The sequence below is a fragment of the Camarhynchus parvulus genome, chromosome 4, assembly GCF_901933205.1.
Source record: "Camarhynchus parvulus chromosome 4, STF_HiC, whole genome shotgun sequence".
NCBI classification, from domain to species: Eukaryota; Metazoa; Chordata; class Aves; order Passeriformes; family Thraupidae; genus Camarhynchus; species Camarhynchus parvulus.
Genome location: NC_044574.1, coordinates 46,323,978 through 46,338,328, shown reverse-complemented (window position 1 = coordinate 46,338,328; position 14,351 = coordinate 46,323,978). Strand labels below are relative to the sequence as shown.

The window sequence follows — 14,351 nt, the reverse complement described above, 5'->3', positions numbered from 1 at the left end:
CAAAAATATGAACTCTCTTGTGCCCATATACGTTTGAAGTAAGGAAAGATGAAACCATGAGCAATCATCTCTTATTCTTTATGGAATGACCAGCAGTTGTGTGAGCTTAAAGATTGCTGTGTGGCTGCAGTGGAGCACCCCTAGTTGCATCTCCTAGCCCTGTGAATTGTTACCTCAGGTATTGTTTTATTTTGGAGGTTTCAGTGGCAGTTTGTTTTTTTGTTTTTGTTTGTTTGCTTGTTTTGTTTTTTGGTTGTTTTTTTTTTTAACAGGCTGCATCCATTCCATGTGCAAAGGTGTGCCTGACTGTAGACCTTTCTGTTCCCCTCCAGGCCTATCCCTGCAGTAATGACAAGGAGTGCGAGGTGGGGCGGTACTGCCACAGCCCTCACCAAGCCATGTCCGCGTGCATGGTGTGCCGCAGGAAGAAGAAGCGCTGCCACCGGGACGGGATGTGCTGCCCCGGGAACCGCTGCAACAACGGTACAGCTGCCAGCCCTGCAACAGTATTTTTTCCTGGGTGGTAGCTCTTTTTCTAAGCCGAGAAAACTTAATCGTCTACTTTGTTCCACTCTGCCTAATTTTCTTTAATAGTATAGGGCTCATGTACTACCAGTCTTTTCTTATATTTTGTGATGGAGAAACACAAAATGCTGCCTAAAATCGCAGCTCTACATTCAGTGTGCTTTGATTCACTGGAAGACTGCACAGTAGTCATATTGTAAGGAAGCAAAGGAGACTTAATGAATCCTGAATCTACTCTCTCTGGGGAGGATTATAACCATACTGTTTGCATTTCCATGGAGACTGGAGAGACATGTCTGTAAGGACCTCTCCAAGGGCTCAGGCCATAAAGCCAGAGTGACAGAGAGACTGTCTGACAGTGAGTGAAGCAGAGCTGTGGTGAGGTTAAGTGCCAGGAACCAGAGGTGAACATGTGATTAGAGCTGAGCTTCTCTGAGGCCAAACCCCGGTGCTTTCATCATCCTGACCCAGTCGGTGCATGTCTCTCAGCTGCTTTTCCTCTTATTCAAATCTTTGAGTGACTGTCTTTTCCTTGCAGGTATTTGCATACCAGTGACTGAAAGCATCCTTACTCCTCACATCCCTGCTCTAGAAGGGCCACGCAACAAAAAGAATGGTCATTATGCGAGCAAGGATTTGGGATGGCACAACCTGGGGAGGCCCCGATCCAAGCTGTCACACATAAAGGGTAAGATCACATTTGGACTGGACTGCTCTGTTCCTTCATGTCATGAATCATGTTACTGCTGTTAAGATACAGCAGTGGAAACCAGAAATAGGCAGTAATTTCACAGGGAGTGAATGTCTATTGTGAGAGATCACAGCATGACTCAGAAAGTGATGTAATGTCAACTGGCAGTTCCTGTGATTGAAACAGCATCTGCTTTCTTCTCTGTATCAGATGTGGACTGACAATCATGTTATCAGTTGTGCAAGACTACAGACATCCTCCTCTTGTAGCAGCCATGTAATTGAACACTTGTAATTCCACTTACAATCTTGAAGCTGAATTTCTCCTTACTAAGTCATATGGCAGGTCTCACGAATTACACCCTTGAACCTTCCTAATTAGTATTTTCTCCTGTGTTTACATCCTTCAAATAGCCACAGATGGAAATATCACCTCTCCTTTTGCTCAGTTTCATTTGCATAAATCTGACCTAAATCTGTAGTTTCACATTTTTCTGTTAGATAAAGTAATTTGGTTGCTCTTTTTAGGACACGAAGGCGATCCTTGCCTACGGTCATCGGACTGCATTGAGGGACACTGCTGTGCTCGCCACTTCTGGACCAAAATTTGCAAGCCTGTGTTGCATCAGGGAGAGGTGTGTACCAAACAGCGCAAGAAAGGCTCCCATGGACTGGAGATTTTCCAACGATGTGACTGTGCCAAGGGTTTGTCTTGTAAAGTATGGAAAGATGCGACCTCCTCTTCTAAATCAAGACTTCATGTGTGCCAGAAGATCTGAATGAGGATTGGGGAGATAGTATTGAGTGACTGTGGCTTTATGTGTTTAATGCATTATGGCATGGTGGAAAAAGGGGACTGCAAATGAAAGTGGAATGGCTAAAGTAACAGTTAGAGTATGAGTAGAAGTCACACCAAATGCATTTCTTTTTGAGCTGTATGGCAAACACAAGTGTAGCTGGAGTTCACCTACCGCGCGGTTCTCCTGTAAATAATTCTCCAGTTTGTGGGAAATGCTAGTATGCAAACAAGTAGAGTGGAAATGAATGTCACTTACCTCACTGTGTTGTCCCACGATGTTTCAGGGGTTCAGTGTTAGGGCTACAGTGGGTCTACAGCGTGGTAAGGATTTTCTACAGAAATTGTATACATTGTACTCCTATAGGAAGCAGTGCATGCCAGGGAGACTCATCCGTCAACACATTATTGGCCACATTGCAGGTGTGAGAAATGGAAATAAAGTTACTGTGAATGTCCACATGCCCTCGTTGTTCAGGGCTGACATTCAGCAAGGAAGCACTCCTGCAGGACAAGAGTGCTATGTTTTCCAGGCCCTTATGAAGAAGTTGAATCTCAAAATTTCAAGAGAGCGGCAGTTTACCTAAGAGGAGGCATTTAAACAGGGTTTTGTTTCCTATACATGGGTAAATTGAAATGCTTTATGTAGTTCAATGTCATAGTAAGGCACTTAATTACTTGTATTTTTCTCAGTTTACTGCTAATATGCATTGGGTTGAACAGATGAAGCAAATGTGTGTGCATGCTGAATCCAGAATTATATACAGGCACTTCCTCATTAGTCCTAAATATACTTTCCTTGCCTAAGCATTCTTGCATTATAGACATTTCCAAAAGAAATAGCAGAGTGTTGAAGTGCTTAACATGAAGAGTTTTGAAGTTGTTTCTCTGTTGCTGTTATAATATAATATATTCAACACCTCAGCATTTGTTGAGGTGTTTTGAGCATAGTGCTACAAACTCAAATTTTTACATCTTATGGCACTCTGCAGCAGTATAATGGATTTGTTCCCGAGAGAGCAGAGAAAAAGGAGTTGGGTCCTGTGAGCATCTCCTCTCCTGCAGAAGAGGATGTAAGAAGATGGCATGCCACAAATGACTTGTTAAACAGCATGTGATGTCACAGCATACCAGCCTCCAGCATGTATTCAGCCTGAAACTGATGTCCTCTCACTCTGGAGTGTTCTGCCAGGAATGACAGAAATATGTAGACTGTGGAAACAGCTGCCAACCCTACGTTGTTTGCGTACTGGTTAAAAAAGGACAGCCTCTCTCCTGTGACTTGTCTCCCAGGTCTTTCCAAACTTTAAAATTTTACTTATTTTCAAATATTACTTTGTATAAACTTTGGTAAAGAGACTGATATTACTTTAAAGAAGTCTGATTCCATAATTGACCTACTGCTAAATTGTAATTACCCATTTTTAATTACCCATTTTCATGTTCTATGATACAAAGATAAAAAGATACTTTTCTGTTTATTCAGTTCTGCACAGCATGGGTAGGCCAGTATGTAGTTTAACTTTGAAGACCACATTACCGTTATCTGACACATTTTTCCACCAGTGGGTTGCCTTAAAGCTTTAGCTTGGCTACACTGCTTGACTCAGCCTTCCTAATTAGGACACAGACCTCAGCTTCATTGCCCTTATCTTTCATAAGAGTCTAAAGCACAAGAGTATTTCACACACCTCCTTCCATACTGGAAACAACCCTTCTTACTCCCGCATTTTCCAACGTCACTGAAACAGGAATAAGGCTCAGAAATTGCAAAATACTAAAAAAGTCCAGGAACCAATTTTACAAGTTTTATTTAAACTGACACAGGACATACTCAGAAGAGGAACTCAAGCACTCTTGTTGCTCAAGTGCTCACTACACATAAAAGAAAATGAGCAGGGGGGTTGCAGAAATGGGGTCCCAGCATTTTTAGCTCTTCTTATTGGCCTACCCACCATTTTGCTCTTGCAATACACAGTTATTTGGGATAATTTATTTACAGGAAGTGTTTAATGAGATGTATTTTCTTATAGAGATATTTCTTACACAAAGCTTTGTAGCAAATATATTTGCAGCCTGTTGAATTTAATGTAGAAAAATGTATAATAAGATTAAATATATTAAATTTCTTTTCACATTCCTCCCCAAGTATCTTACCCATATTCTTTTGCTTACCTGCTGCTTAAGAAGAATAGTTCTTTACAGAAAGACATGCAAATCAATTGAAACAAAACCAATTGTGTATCTTAGCTATGCAAGTGAAAACATCTGATTGTACTTGTGTCTGTGTGTAGGCTGAGTTCTGGTAAAGAACATGAAGGTCATCTTAAAATCCCCATACATAATTTCTACGAAACTGGTTTAAGTGACAGCTACCTGTATGCTTCTCTTGGGTTGGTTTAACCCTAAACACTCAAGAATGCATTTTGAAAATAATGCACCTGGTTGGGTCATGTAAAATCAACCAGGTTAAGAGGGAAAGGTATCCAGACACATTTCCTGGATAGTGATACGTGCCAGAGGGACTCATGCTGGATAAAGGTGGTATTCAAATTACACAGCATTTTGTTAGAGGCTACAGCATGCAAACGCACTATAACTTGCAATTCTGAAATAGTAACTCACAGCATTCAGCTCTAATAACATGAAACAATCCATGTGACACAACTGCGAATACCGTTAATAAAACCAGCCAAGTTTTGATCCCAGGAAAACTCCTGCAGAGCACAATAAATATTGCAAAATAATGCCTGTGGTTATTGAGCAATGGTCTTGATATCCCTGTTAGATGTTTCTGGTAACTCTTTGCTCCAATAGATGTTCATTTGGGGGATGGAATGGTCTCCAAATCACACAAGTGATTGTATAAAATGAAGAGGTTTAGCTACTGTCATTTGCAATATTTAGTTGGTAGGCCTTTGAAAATTCCAACAATTTTAACATCAACATAATGAAGTTGCGAGCATTTTCAGAGCCCAATGACTTCAGGAAAGACTGCCAAAGCCTTCAGAGATTTAATCTGGGAACAAAAACAATAGGCACAGGCAGTTCCTTGCACACCACAAATGCTGAGCCACATAGCTGAATAGAGTAGCATGCAAGCAGTTTCGAAAGACTGAACTTTGGTTGTTTAGAAGACAGTCAGTCAGTGTTTTGTGGAAATATACCTCAGTTTGAGAATAAAAGAAAGAACAGCTACATTTTGGGATAATTGCTCTCACTCACTGTGTCACTCATCATTGGAATTAAGAATGAGTTTGGTTCAGTAACATTTCAGAAATCTGCTGTCATGACACAAGTACACAAGATGTTATTGCTGAACAATTCAAATAATTTTCCTATTAGCCTAGAATAGCCTCAGCAATGCAACATCTCTTTGGAAATGCTTACTAACTTTCCTGAAAATAATGGATTTCTACTTTGTAACTACGTATATTTGATTTACAGTATAAATGTGGGTGTGTGTCTATTACTGTACTATTTGCTTTGTCTCATTTTGTTTGCAACCTATAGTATTTATGATTTTAAACATTTTTTAATGAAAACAATTAAAATGATTAATCTGCTTCTATAAGAACACTTTCAACAGCATACATCCAGCATCTGCCACCTAAACCAGAATTCACTGAAATTTAAGCCATCTTCTGCATATTCTGACTTTCCAGCTCATTGTCTCAGGAACAGCAAAAAAAGCCCTCACCAAACACCCTAAAATATCTTGGGCAGAGGCTGAGAAGAGACATTCCTAAACTATTGCTTCCCTCTCTGCTTTTACTTTGGAGCTCTGCATCATCACCCCCACTAGCAAAAGTAAGTGCTATCAAAGAAAATTTGTATTTTTCATCCCTTCCAGTTTGCTTTTCTAGGAAAGCCTATTAGGAAAGAGATCCTGAAAGTCAAAACCAGCAGAAACTCATATAACAGTGGGTCTAAGCTCAGGATTTTAAGACTTTTGAGACCTATCTTCTAACTTTCAAAAATTTAATTGTTAGGAGAATTATGTAATATCAAGACTCCGTTTATAAAAAATAAAGAAACCTTGTTCTTTGGGTTGTCAATCACATGTTCTGAAAATAACTGCCCACAGTGGTGGAGTAAAAACAAACACTTCTTCCTCACCCAAGCAAGCTTACCTGTAGTCCCCTGACAAAGAGAAAGCAGTTGTTTTGGATTTCTTTTGCTCTGGGCACAGTGTACACAAAGGAATCATTAATTTTGTTTTATAATAAAGTTATGGTTTCTTACCTTGCTTACCAGTCTGAGATATGATATCTCTCTTTTGCTGCATGAGACAGGAGTGAAGAAACAGAGTTAGTTTCAAGTTCTGTCCTCCCTCATTTAAATCCCAATGTTTCACTGATATAAACAAAGACTTTCAGCTCAAGTGCCTTATCAGCTAATACAGTTTTTCACATGCTCACCACTACCAAATATTACCGGGTGGAACTACAATACACACCCTGTATCCATTCCTACCATTTGTTCAACTTTGCCTGGCTTCTCTGAGTCACTGAGAAGCCCCAGGTGTCTGCTGCAGCCTTCTCTCACTGCTCTGCCAGCTTTTCACAGCCCTGCTTGTGGCAGAAATGTGGGAGGTGAGGGGAAAGCACCGAAAAAGCTGGAGGTGGCAAGGGTGGGAGCCAGCCCAAAGCTTGAAACAGTGGGGACAGGGGGCGAGCTACCTCAGAAAGTGCTTAGATGCTATTGCAAACACTATGAACATTAATGGTACCCACACAATGGTTAAGAGGGGAAAAGGCAAATGCCCTCTCCTTGTTCCTGAGCCACGACCCCACAGTACTGACCCAAAGAGGGGAGGCATGTTTTAGTGACTCAGGTCCCTCAAAAGCTGAGTGTTGAGCCTATTTCCCCTGGAAGTAATATGCCTCTCACCTTTGATCCTCTGTGTCCAAATCCCAGTAATTCCAGATGCTTTGGATTCAGGCACATTGTTTGGATAACACTGCTAGAGCTCAGAGCCTGCCTGTGTAGAGGAATCCCATTGAAAGTCTTTGCAGAAGGAAGGAGGAGGCAAAAGCAGGAGTCAACAGCACTTTACAGAGCTCCAGCTGGTCCTGGAGCTGTTATTTTGACCACCACTGATGGGACTGACCCAGATGGATATATAGCATTGGATAGAACTTGTTACAAATTTGTTTTTTCTGGCAGCTCCCTGAGTTTTTTTGGAATTGCTTATTGTTATAGCATGAGTGTCAATTACTTATTTACAGATGTCTGGTACCAATAAACTCTGGTTTTTGCAGTACCAGCTTGCAGCTTGATTTAGAAGTGGTTTGCTGCCTGCCAACTTCCTGAAGAGGAGGAAATAATCTTTTAGAGAAAACTAAGACTTGAATAAGCACAGGGGTGGGTTTTGTTAAGTTTTTTTCTTTCCTTGTTAGGAAAAAAAATATTTAGAAAAAAAGAAGAAAACACCTTTAACACACAAAGATTTCTTTTGTGTGTTCTATACTACACACATAGTAGTTTTAGGGTCTTTGGCAAAGCTTGTACGGTAATTCTCTGCTCCTGTTATCAAAGTTGGCTGAAGAGTAGTTAACAAATCAGAAATGTATACCAGTGTGGTTGCTATGGTATGGTTGTTTCAGTTTTCTATTCCTCATAAGCTATTTATTTCTGAGAGTATCTTATTCAGCAATATTCACTCAAACTTACAAACTTTTTTTAAGTCAAGTATTAAACATTCAATTATTCAGTACAATTTAAATTGTAGAGCTCACAAGTATTGTTTCTTTCCTTAGTGAAGGTAATTTTTAATGGAGCCATCAAAGTATATAGATACATAGAAAATACTGAATGACACAGTGAGTTCTGGAAGAAATTTGCCAGGCATTTTGGAATGCAGCGCTCTAATGAATCCAATGACCACCCAAAGCTTTAGAAAAATCCACCTCAAAGTCATTTGGACAATGTCTTTTTCTCAATATCTGAGCAGTTTCGGATATTGCAACAATGCTTAAAGGAAAATCTTAATGTATGTGCTCTCAAAGGACAGTTAACTCTTCTGTTTCAAGAAACATTTAACTCTTCTGTGAAGTTCAGAGGAGGGTGCTTGCCAGAGCAGCACACACATAGCTGGTAATACTGTACATTTGGAGACCCATTGGATTAAGTTATGAAGACTTTTTAATTACTTGAAAGCCAGTGCTCTTTATCCTGGACCTTCCTTCCAACATGTGTGGAGATCAATGGTTATGGAGGGAACATTCTGCAGGTCATAGATTAATTTTCTTAGATGACTAGAAATAGAAATTTCATTAGATATTCATCAGGATGGCTGTAAATAACTCTGGAGCAAGAGGCCTTCCCTCTGCTACCGCAGCTTCCAGTGAGAACTCAAAATGTATCAAAACCTGTGAACTAATCAGATTAATTTTGATTTCTCTGCATCTCTGCATTTTGCCTTTTGGCAGTCAGATGTGAAAATGCCAAAATACAATTCTCATACTGTCTCCAGCCTGACAACATTTAGAATCTCTGATAATAAGTGCCATTGCAGAACTTGTTTCCATAAGATTTTGCAGCTCAAAATATAGATCCAAAATGTGCAGAAGCTTTGAAGCAGAATACAGAATTCCTTATGTTTATTCAGTTACCAACTCTGAAACGTATGGAGATTCCCATGTTAGAAGCTCTTGTAGAAATGTATTCTTATGTGATTGCAATTGAACACCATATTGTGAAATGCACAAAGTACATACTCAAAAAGCAGAAAAGATCAAATTAAGACATTTTCTTTCCACATCTGATGCTGAAAACTAAAAGTCACCCATGACAGAGTGTGAATATTCAGCACTCATATTGTACATTGTATATTAATGATTCAAACCTAAAATACAGAAGTGTGTTAGCACAACTCACTTGAATGCTGGAGTGACACCAAGACTGCAATATTATATGCAATATAATATATAAATAAATAAAATATATAGCAATATAAATTTAAAAAAATATATGTAATAACTAATTTCATGCCCTCCTCACTAATCATTGCACTGCTGTATACCTGTCAGCATTTACAGCAACAGGATTTCACCCATATGAAAATTACTTGTTGAAAATATTTGGTTGTAAACAGGCAATTCCCATCATGGTGCCATAAACCTGTCTATACAATCTGCGTGTTGACAGTCATTACTATAATTAGTGACAATCTCTCTAATTAGGCAATCAGGAAGACACTCATATGAAGGAATGTTGCTTTGCATGCACTAATTTTAACAACAGCTGAGATCACTTACCTATAATAAGAGGCAACTTCCCTGGTGTTGCCTTTCCCATCTGGACAAAGAGATTCATTTTTATATGACCAAACATATTTAATGAGCTTCTCAGCTGTGTTATCAGAGCAATTGTCCTAAAAACAACACAGGAAATTAGTTTTCATTTATGAGCTCAAATCTAGTTCTATTTTTGATTATACATTCACATATCTGCATTTTTCTAAAAAGATAAACTGTCCTAATTTTCAGACTGTTTCAGGTTTATTCCACCTCTAACCCAGTTTCAGAATTTAAATCATAGTAATTGCATGGAATGTAGAAGTAAACAGAACTGAATGATCATTTCTAGTTTCTACTGAGCACTAAAAAAATCTAGTAGACAAACTGTCAGGGAAATGTGAGATGAAGCCTGCAACAGCTTGAAATAAATGCTAGAATTCCTGTTTATTTCAATACATTCTGAGTGTTTCCTTAAATACATCTCTGATATGCAAACACTTGAGTATATAGAGACTGACTTAGCAATGATACCCTCACTTCAGTGATCGGGAGTAACAACATTACAGGAACAGAAAATAGCTGCAGGAGAAGATTCATGGAGCGGAATAAGGAGATTTGGTTCAAAGGTTGAGGGTTTATTGACTTTTTAGAAAGAAAATTACTGTGAAGATGATGATGAAGTGCTATAAAGTCATGAGAGATTGAAAGAAGGTAACCTGATGCAATAATTAAAAATTCTTCATGTTAGAAAGAAGCAGTAGGTCATCATAATACTCATGTGCATAATGAGATTCTTTATTTTACCTACTTAGCCTATTTAAACAGTCAAGAATACTGTCCTAAAGCACAGCTCACTCATGATACCAAATAATATTTCCCTCAAAGTCATTTCACTCTGAAATCGCTAAGATAGAAGGTGGCTTGTTTCTTGTTTAAATACATCTGGTTTATCCCCATTTGGTTTAAATTGGATTTTTTTTCCTGTCTGGATGAAGAAGACACATCTAGCCTCTCACATTTAAATTCATCTAGGGAAATTGGTGAGACTGAGCATGCACAGAAACTGCTAAAGTGATCAACAGCTCAAATCAGTTTCATTGACACTTAAATTAGTAACTGTGGAGACACTCAAATACTGTAGTTTAAAGCTCATCAGAACTGGAACTTGTGGCAAAATCTATGGAATTTTTTGTTTTTACTCTTTTACTGCTTCCATTTGAGGCTAGAAAGCAGGGTTTTTATCAGTGATTTTTATTTTTGGATAGCTCTAGATAAAAATTCCTTTTGAATACTCCTTCCAGCTCTGGGGCCTCAACATAAGACACACATGGACCTGCTGGAGTGAGTCCAGTGGAGGCCATGGAGATGCTCAGTGGGCTGGAGCACCTCTCCTCTGCAGACAGGTTGAGAGAGCTGGAATTGTTTAGCCTGGAAAAGAGAAGGTTCTGGGGAGACCTTACAGCACCTTCCAGTACCTAAAGGAAAGCTGGAGAGGGACTTTTTACATGGGCAAGTAGTGACAGGACAAGGGAGAATGGCTTTAAACTGACAGAGAGCAGGTTTAGTTTAGATGCTAGGAAGAAAGCCCTTCTTATGAGGCTGGTGAAGCCCTGGAATGGGTTGCCCAGGGAAGTTGTGCATGCCCCATCCCTGGAGGTGTTCAATACCAGGTTGGATGGGGCTCCGAGCAACCAGAATTCATGGAAGTATCCTCACCTGTGGCAGGAGAGTTGGAACTAGATGATCTTTAAAGTCCCTTCCAAGCCAAACAAATTTTTATTTTATCCTTAACCAGGTGTTAAATATTGGTGTTACATCTTTTTTTGCAATAAACAAACAACCCACTACAACACTGACATTTAGAAAGTTTCCTTACTTTATAGCAAGAAATGTAGGCTCCATGTCTCCCTAAGTCACAGGAATGGTTTCCAGTTCTTAACAGGGAAATATTAGCAATGAGAAATAAATTGTAACTTCCCTTCTGTTTGATTTAAGGATTTTCTTTAGAAAAAGTAGTTTGGATTATTCCTGGGAACTTTAGTGAAAAAGTATTGTAGAAGACTTTTTGTATTAACAGTAAAAATAATAACAACAACACCATGATAACAGTAATAATAATATTTTTCTTGTTTGCTAGAAGATTTTACTACATTTTAAAATATGTTATTTTTAAGGCTTAAAAATATACAGGACTTAATAAAGGATTTAGCCAAAGAGAAGACCTGGCACAGGATTCCTTTCAGCAAATTTTAACTTTCCAAAGGTCAAGTGTCATGACAAGATTATCCAGACAAGAGACACTGAAAAAATCATTCACCTGTCCCATGTCAGAGCCTGCTTCTGTAGAAGACTGCCTGGTGCTTGGTGCTTGCCTTTGTTCCTCCACTGAGTAGAGGGAGAGCTTCAACACTGAGTTCATACCACAGCTACTGCTTTCAGAGGAGTAAGGAACAGAGAATATGAATTGTACCCTTTGTGCATAGGAGGGGAAGGTTTAGGCAGTGTATGCACCGCAGGAAGAGTGAGTCAAATACTGCCTGAGATCAATATTTGAAGATCTATTACTATCTATATTTTAACCTTCCCATATCTCACACTAGCATGGTGCAGTTTTTGCACCCACCTAATGAATATTTTATAAACTGCCTCTCATTGCATCTGGTTCTGGATCTGTTCTTCAAACCTCTAACAGAGTAGAGTGCTGCCCTGACCCTTGAGGGACATCTATCATGACTACCATGTCCTCCTGAGCATCCCTCCCTCCTGGCTCTGCCTGATGATGCCCCCTCACTAACTGATCATTAAATCTTCAGCCAGAGTTTTGACTCTCATTAACCCTTTGTTTCTGAAAGACAGTCCTTGTAGACACCAGGACATCCACAGGTGTCTTTGACATCAGCTGAACCACCAGCATGGCCCTGTTGTTTTGTTTTTACTTATTCCCCCACCAGTCTGCAGCCACCTCTCTGAAGTCTAAACCCTTTGGTGCTGGAGCTGAATTTTTCTCCTGTATTTGTACAGCACTTAGCACAAGAGCATACAAATTCACAGACAAAGGTCTATTACCATCCCTATTTTTTACTATTATATGTTTATATTTACTACAAATTTCAGATGGGATTATTCTGGTAACAATTCCTAGAGGCAAATAAATACAGAGCATTGTCCTGCCTCCCACTACAACAGTTTTCAAGGTGTTTCATGACCCTCCCATATTCAGAGACCTTAAACTAGGAAGTATGCCTAGTATGCCTGTTGTCAGTAAGTTGGAAAATAATTAGGAGTTTTCAAACCAAAAAAGGCAATAGTATTGTAAAAAGAAAGAAAGAAAGAAAGAAAGAAAGAAAGAAAGAAAGAAAGAAAGAAAGAAAGAGAGAAAGAGAGAAAGAAAGAAAGAAAGAAAGAAAAGAAAGAGAGAAAGAAAGAAAGAAAGAAAGAAAGAAAGAAAGAAAGAAAGAAAGAAAGAGAAAGAAAGAAAGAAAGAAAGAAAGAAAGAAAAGAAAGAAAGAAAGAAAGAAAGAAAGAAAGAAAGAAAGAAAGAAGAAAGAAAGAAAAGGAAAGAAAAGAAAGAAAAGAAAGAAAGAAAGAAAGAAAGAAAGAAAGAAAGAAAGAAAGAGAGAAAAGAGAGAAAGAGAGAAAAGAAAGAAAGAAAGAAAAAAGAAAGAAAAGAAAGAAAAGAAAGAAAGAGAGAAAGAGAGAAAGAAAGAAAGAAAGAAAGAAAGAAAAGAAAGAAAGAAAGAAAGAAAGAAAGAGAGAGAAGAAAGAGAGAAAGAAAGAAAGAGAGAAAGAAAGAAAGAAAGAAAGAAAGAAAGAAAGAAAAAAAAGAAAGAAAGAAAGAGAAAGAAAGAAAGAAAGAGAAAGAAAGAGAGAAAGAAAGAAAGAAAGAAAGAAAGAAAGAAAGAAAGAAAGAAAGAAAGAAAGAAAGAAAGAAAGAAAGAAAGAAAAAGAAAGAGAGAGAGAGAGAGAAAGAGAGAGAGAGAGAAAGAGAGAAAGAGAGAAAGAGAAGAAAGAGAGAAAGAAAGAGAGAAAGAAAGAGAGAAAGAAAGCAAGAAAGAAAGCAAGAAAGCAAAGAAAGCAAGAAAGAAAGCAAGAAAGAAAAGAAAGAAAGAAAGAAAGAAAGAAAGAAAGAAAGAAAGAAAGAAAAAGAGGAAAACCTCATACTCTGCATAAAGGTGATCCTAATAAGGCTCTGGGAAGCTGCTCCACCTTTTCAGTGAGAATGTGGATCAAGCTGTGGGTATCCTGGAAGACAGCTGCAAATACAAGCAAGCTGATGGCAGCTTGGCACAGTGTCTTCTCACAGGGAGGTAGAATTGCTGGTTCTGCATCTGAACATTTCCATCTACAGCCAAAACACTTTAATGTGTCTTGCCATCACACTTGATATCATGCTAACTGCAGAAACTCTTACTATCTGCTGTTCCCATCCCATGAAAAACATGACTTCACTATAGTGGGATTACAAACTGCTCCTCAAGCAATGCGGTAATTTAAATTCCATTTCCCATATGGACAAGGCAAACAAGCTGTAGATGGACCTTCCAGCTATTCTTTATTTTTAATAACTGATGCATGATGGTCATGTGCTAAACTCATTTGTCAATCTTATTTTTTTATCTATTGCCTGGAAAATACAGCAACTTAACCCTGGATGGATGGAAGGGAGACTTCAGGGCTGTGAATTACAACCAGCCTGCTTGGAGAAGTGAGGACAGGTGCTGGCTTTGGCCAGCTGAGCAGGTGGAGGAGCTGATTGTGAGCAGGAAGGGTCCAGACAGACCCACTAATTAGAAGGGTGATAAGAAGAGGGCACTTTGTGTAGCCAGTTTCAAACCCTGTAACCTTTCACCTGAAGCACCCTGGCTGAGCCCAGCCATGCCCAAGGAGCTCCACCTTGCCCTGATGATGTGCTGGTGAAGGCTCTGCACACCCGGTGGTCGCTGCTCTTGGACCTGTTCCCAGAGACGTCGAGTTCCCAGCTTCGCTCCAACTGGCAGCCTCAGTTTGCTCTAACGAGACCCAAGGTGGAAATAAGCTGGAGAGGTGCATTCCTGCTCTCCTCCTGACCAGTGCCTCTCAAAGGAGCTGCTTGCATG

At 39.2% G+C, this 14,351-nt stretch overlaps 1 protein-coding gene across 1 annotated transcript in view; it reads left to right on the top strand.

The window, feature by feature from the left end:
• The window catches only part of DKK2 (dickkopf WNT signaling pathway inhibitor 2), a 40,468-nt gene extending 33,921 nt beyond the window's left edge, over positions 1 to 6,547 (top strand). Inside the window, exons 2-4 of the mRNA XM_030947078.1 lie at positions 333 to 483; positions 1,064 to 1,213; positions 1,744 to 6,547. Of these exons, the coding sequence (XP_030802938.1) occupies positions 333 to 483; positions 1,064 to 1,213; positions 1,744 to 1,994 (552 nt within the window). The 3' untranslated portion in view covers positions 1,995 to 6,547. The remainder of the gene's footprint in view (positions 1 to 332; positions 484 to 1,063; positions 1,214 to 1,743) is intronic.
• Positions 6,548 to 14,351: the final 7,804 nt, after the last annotated feature.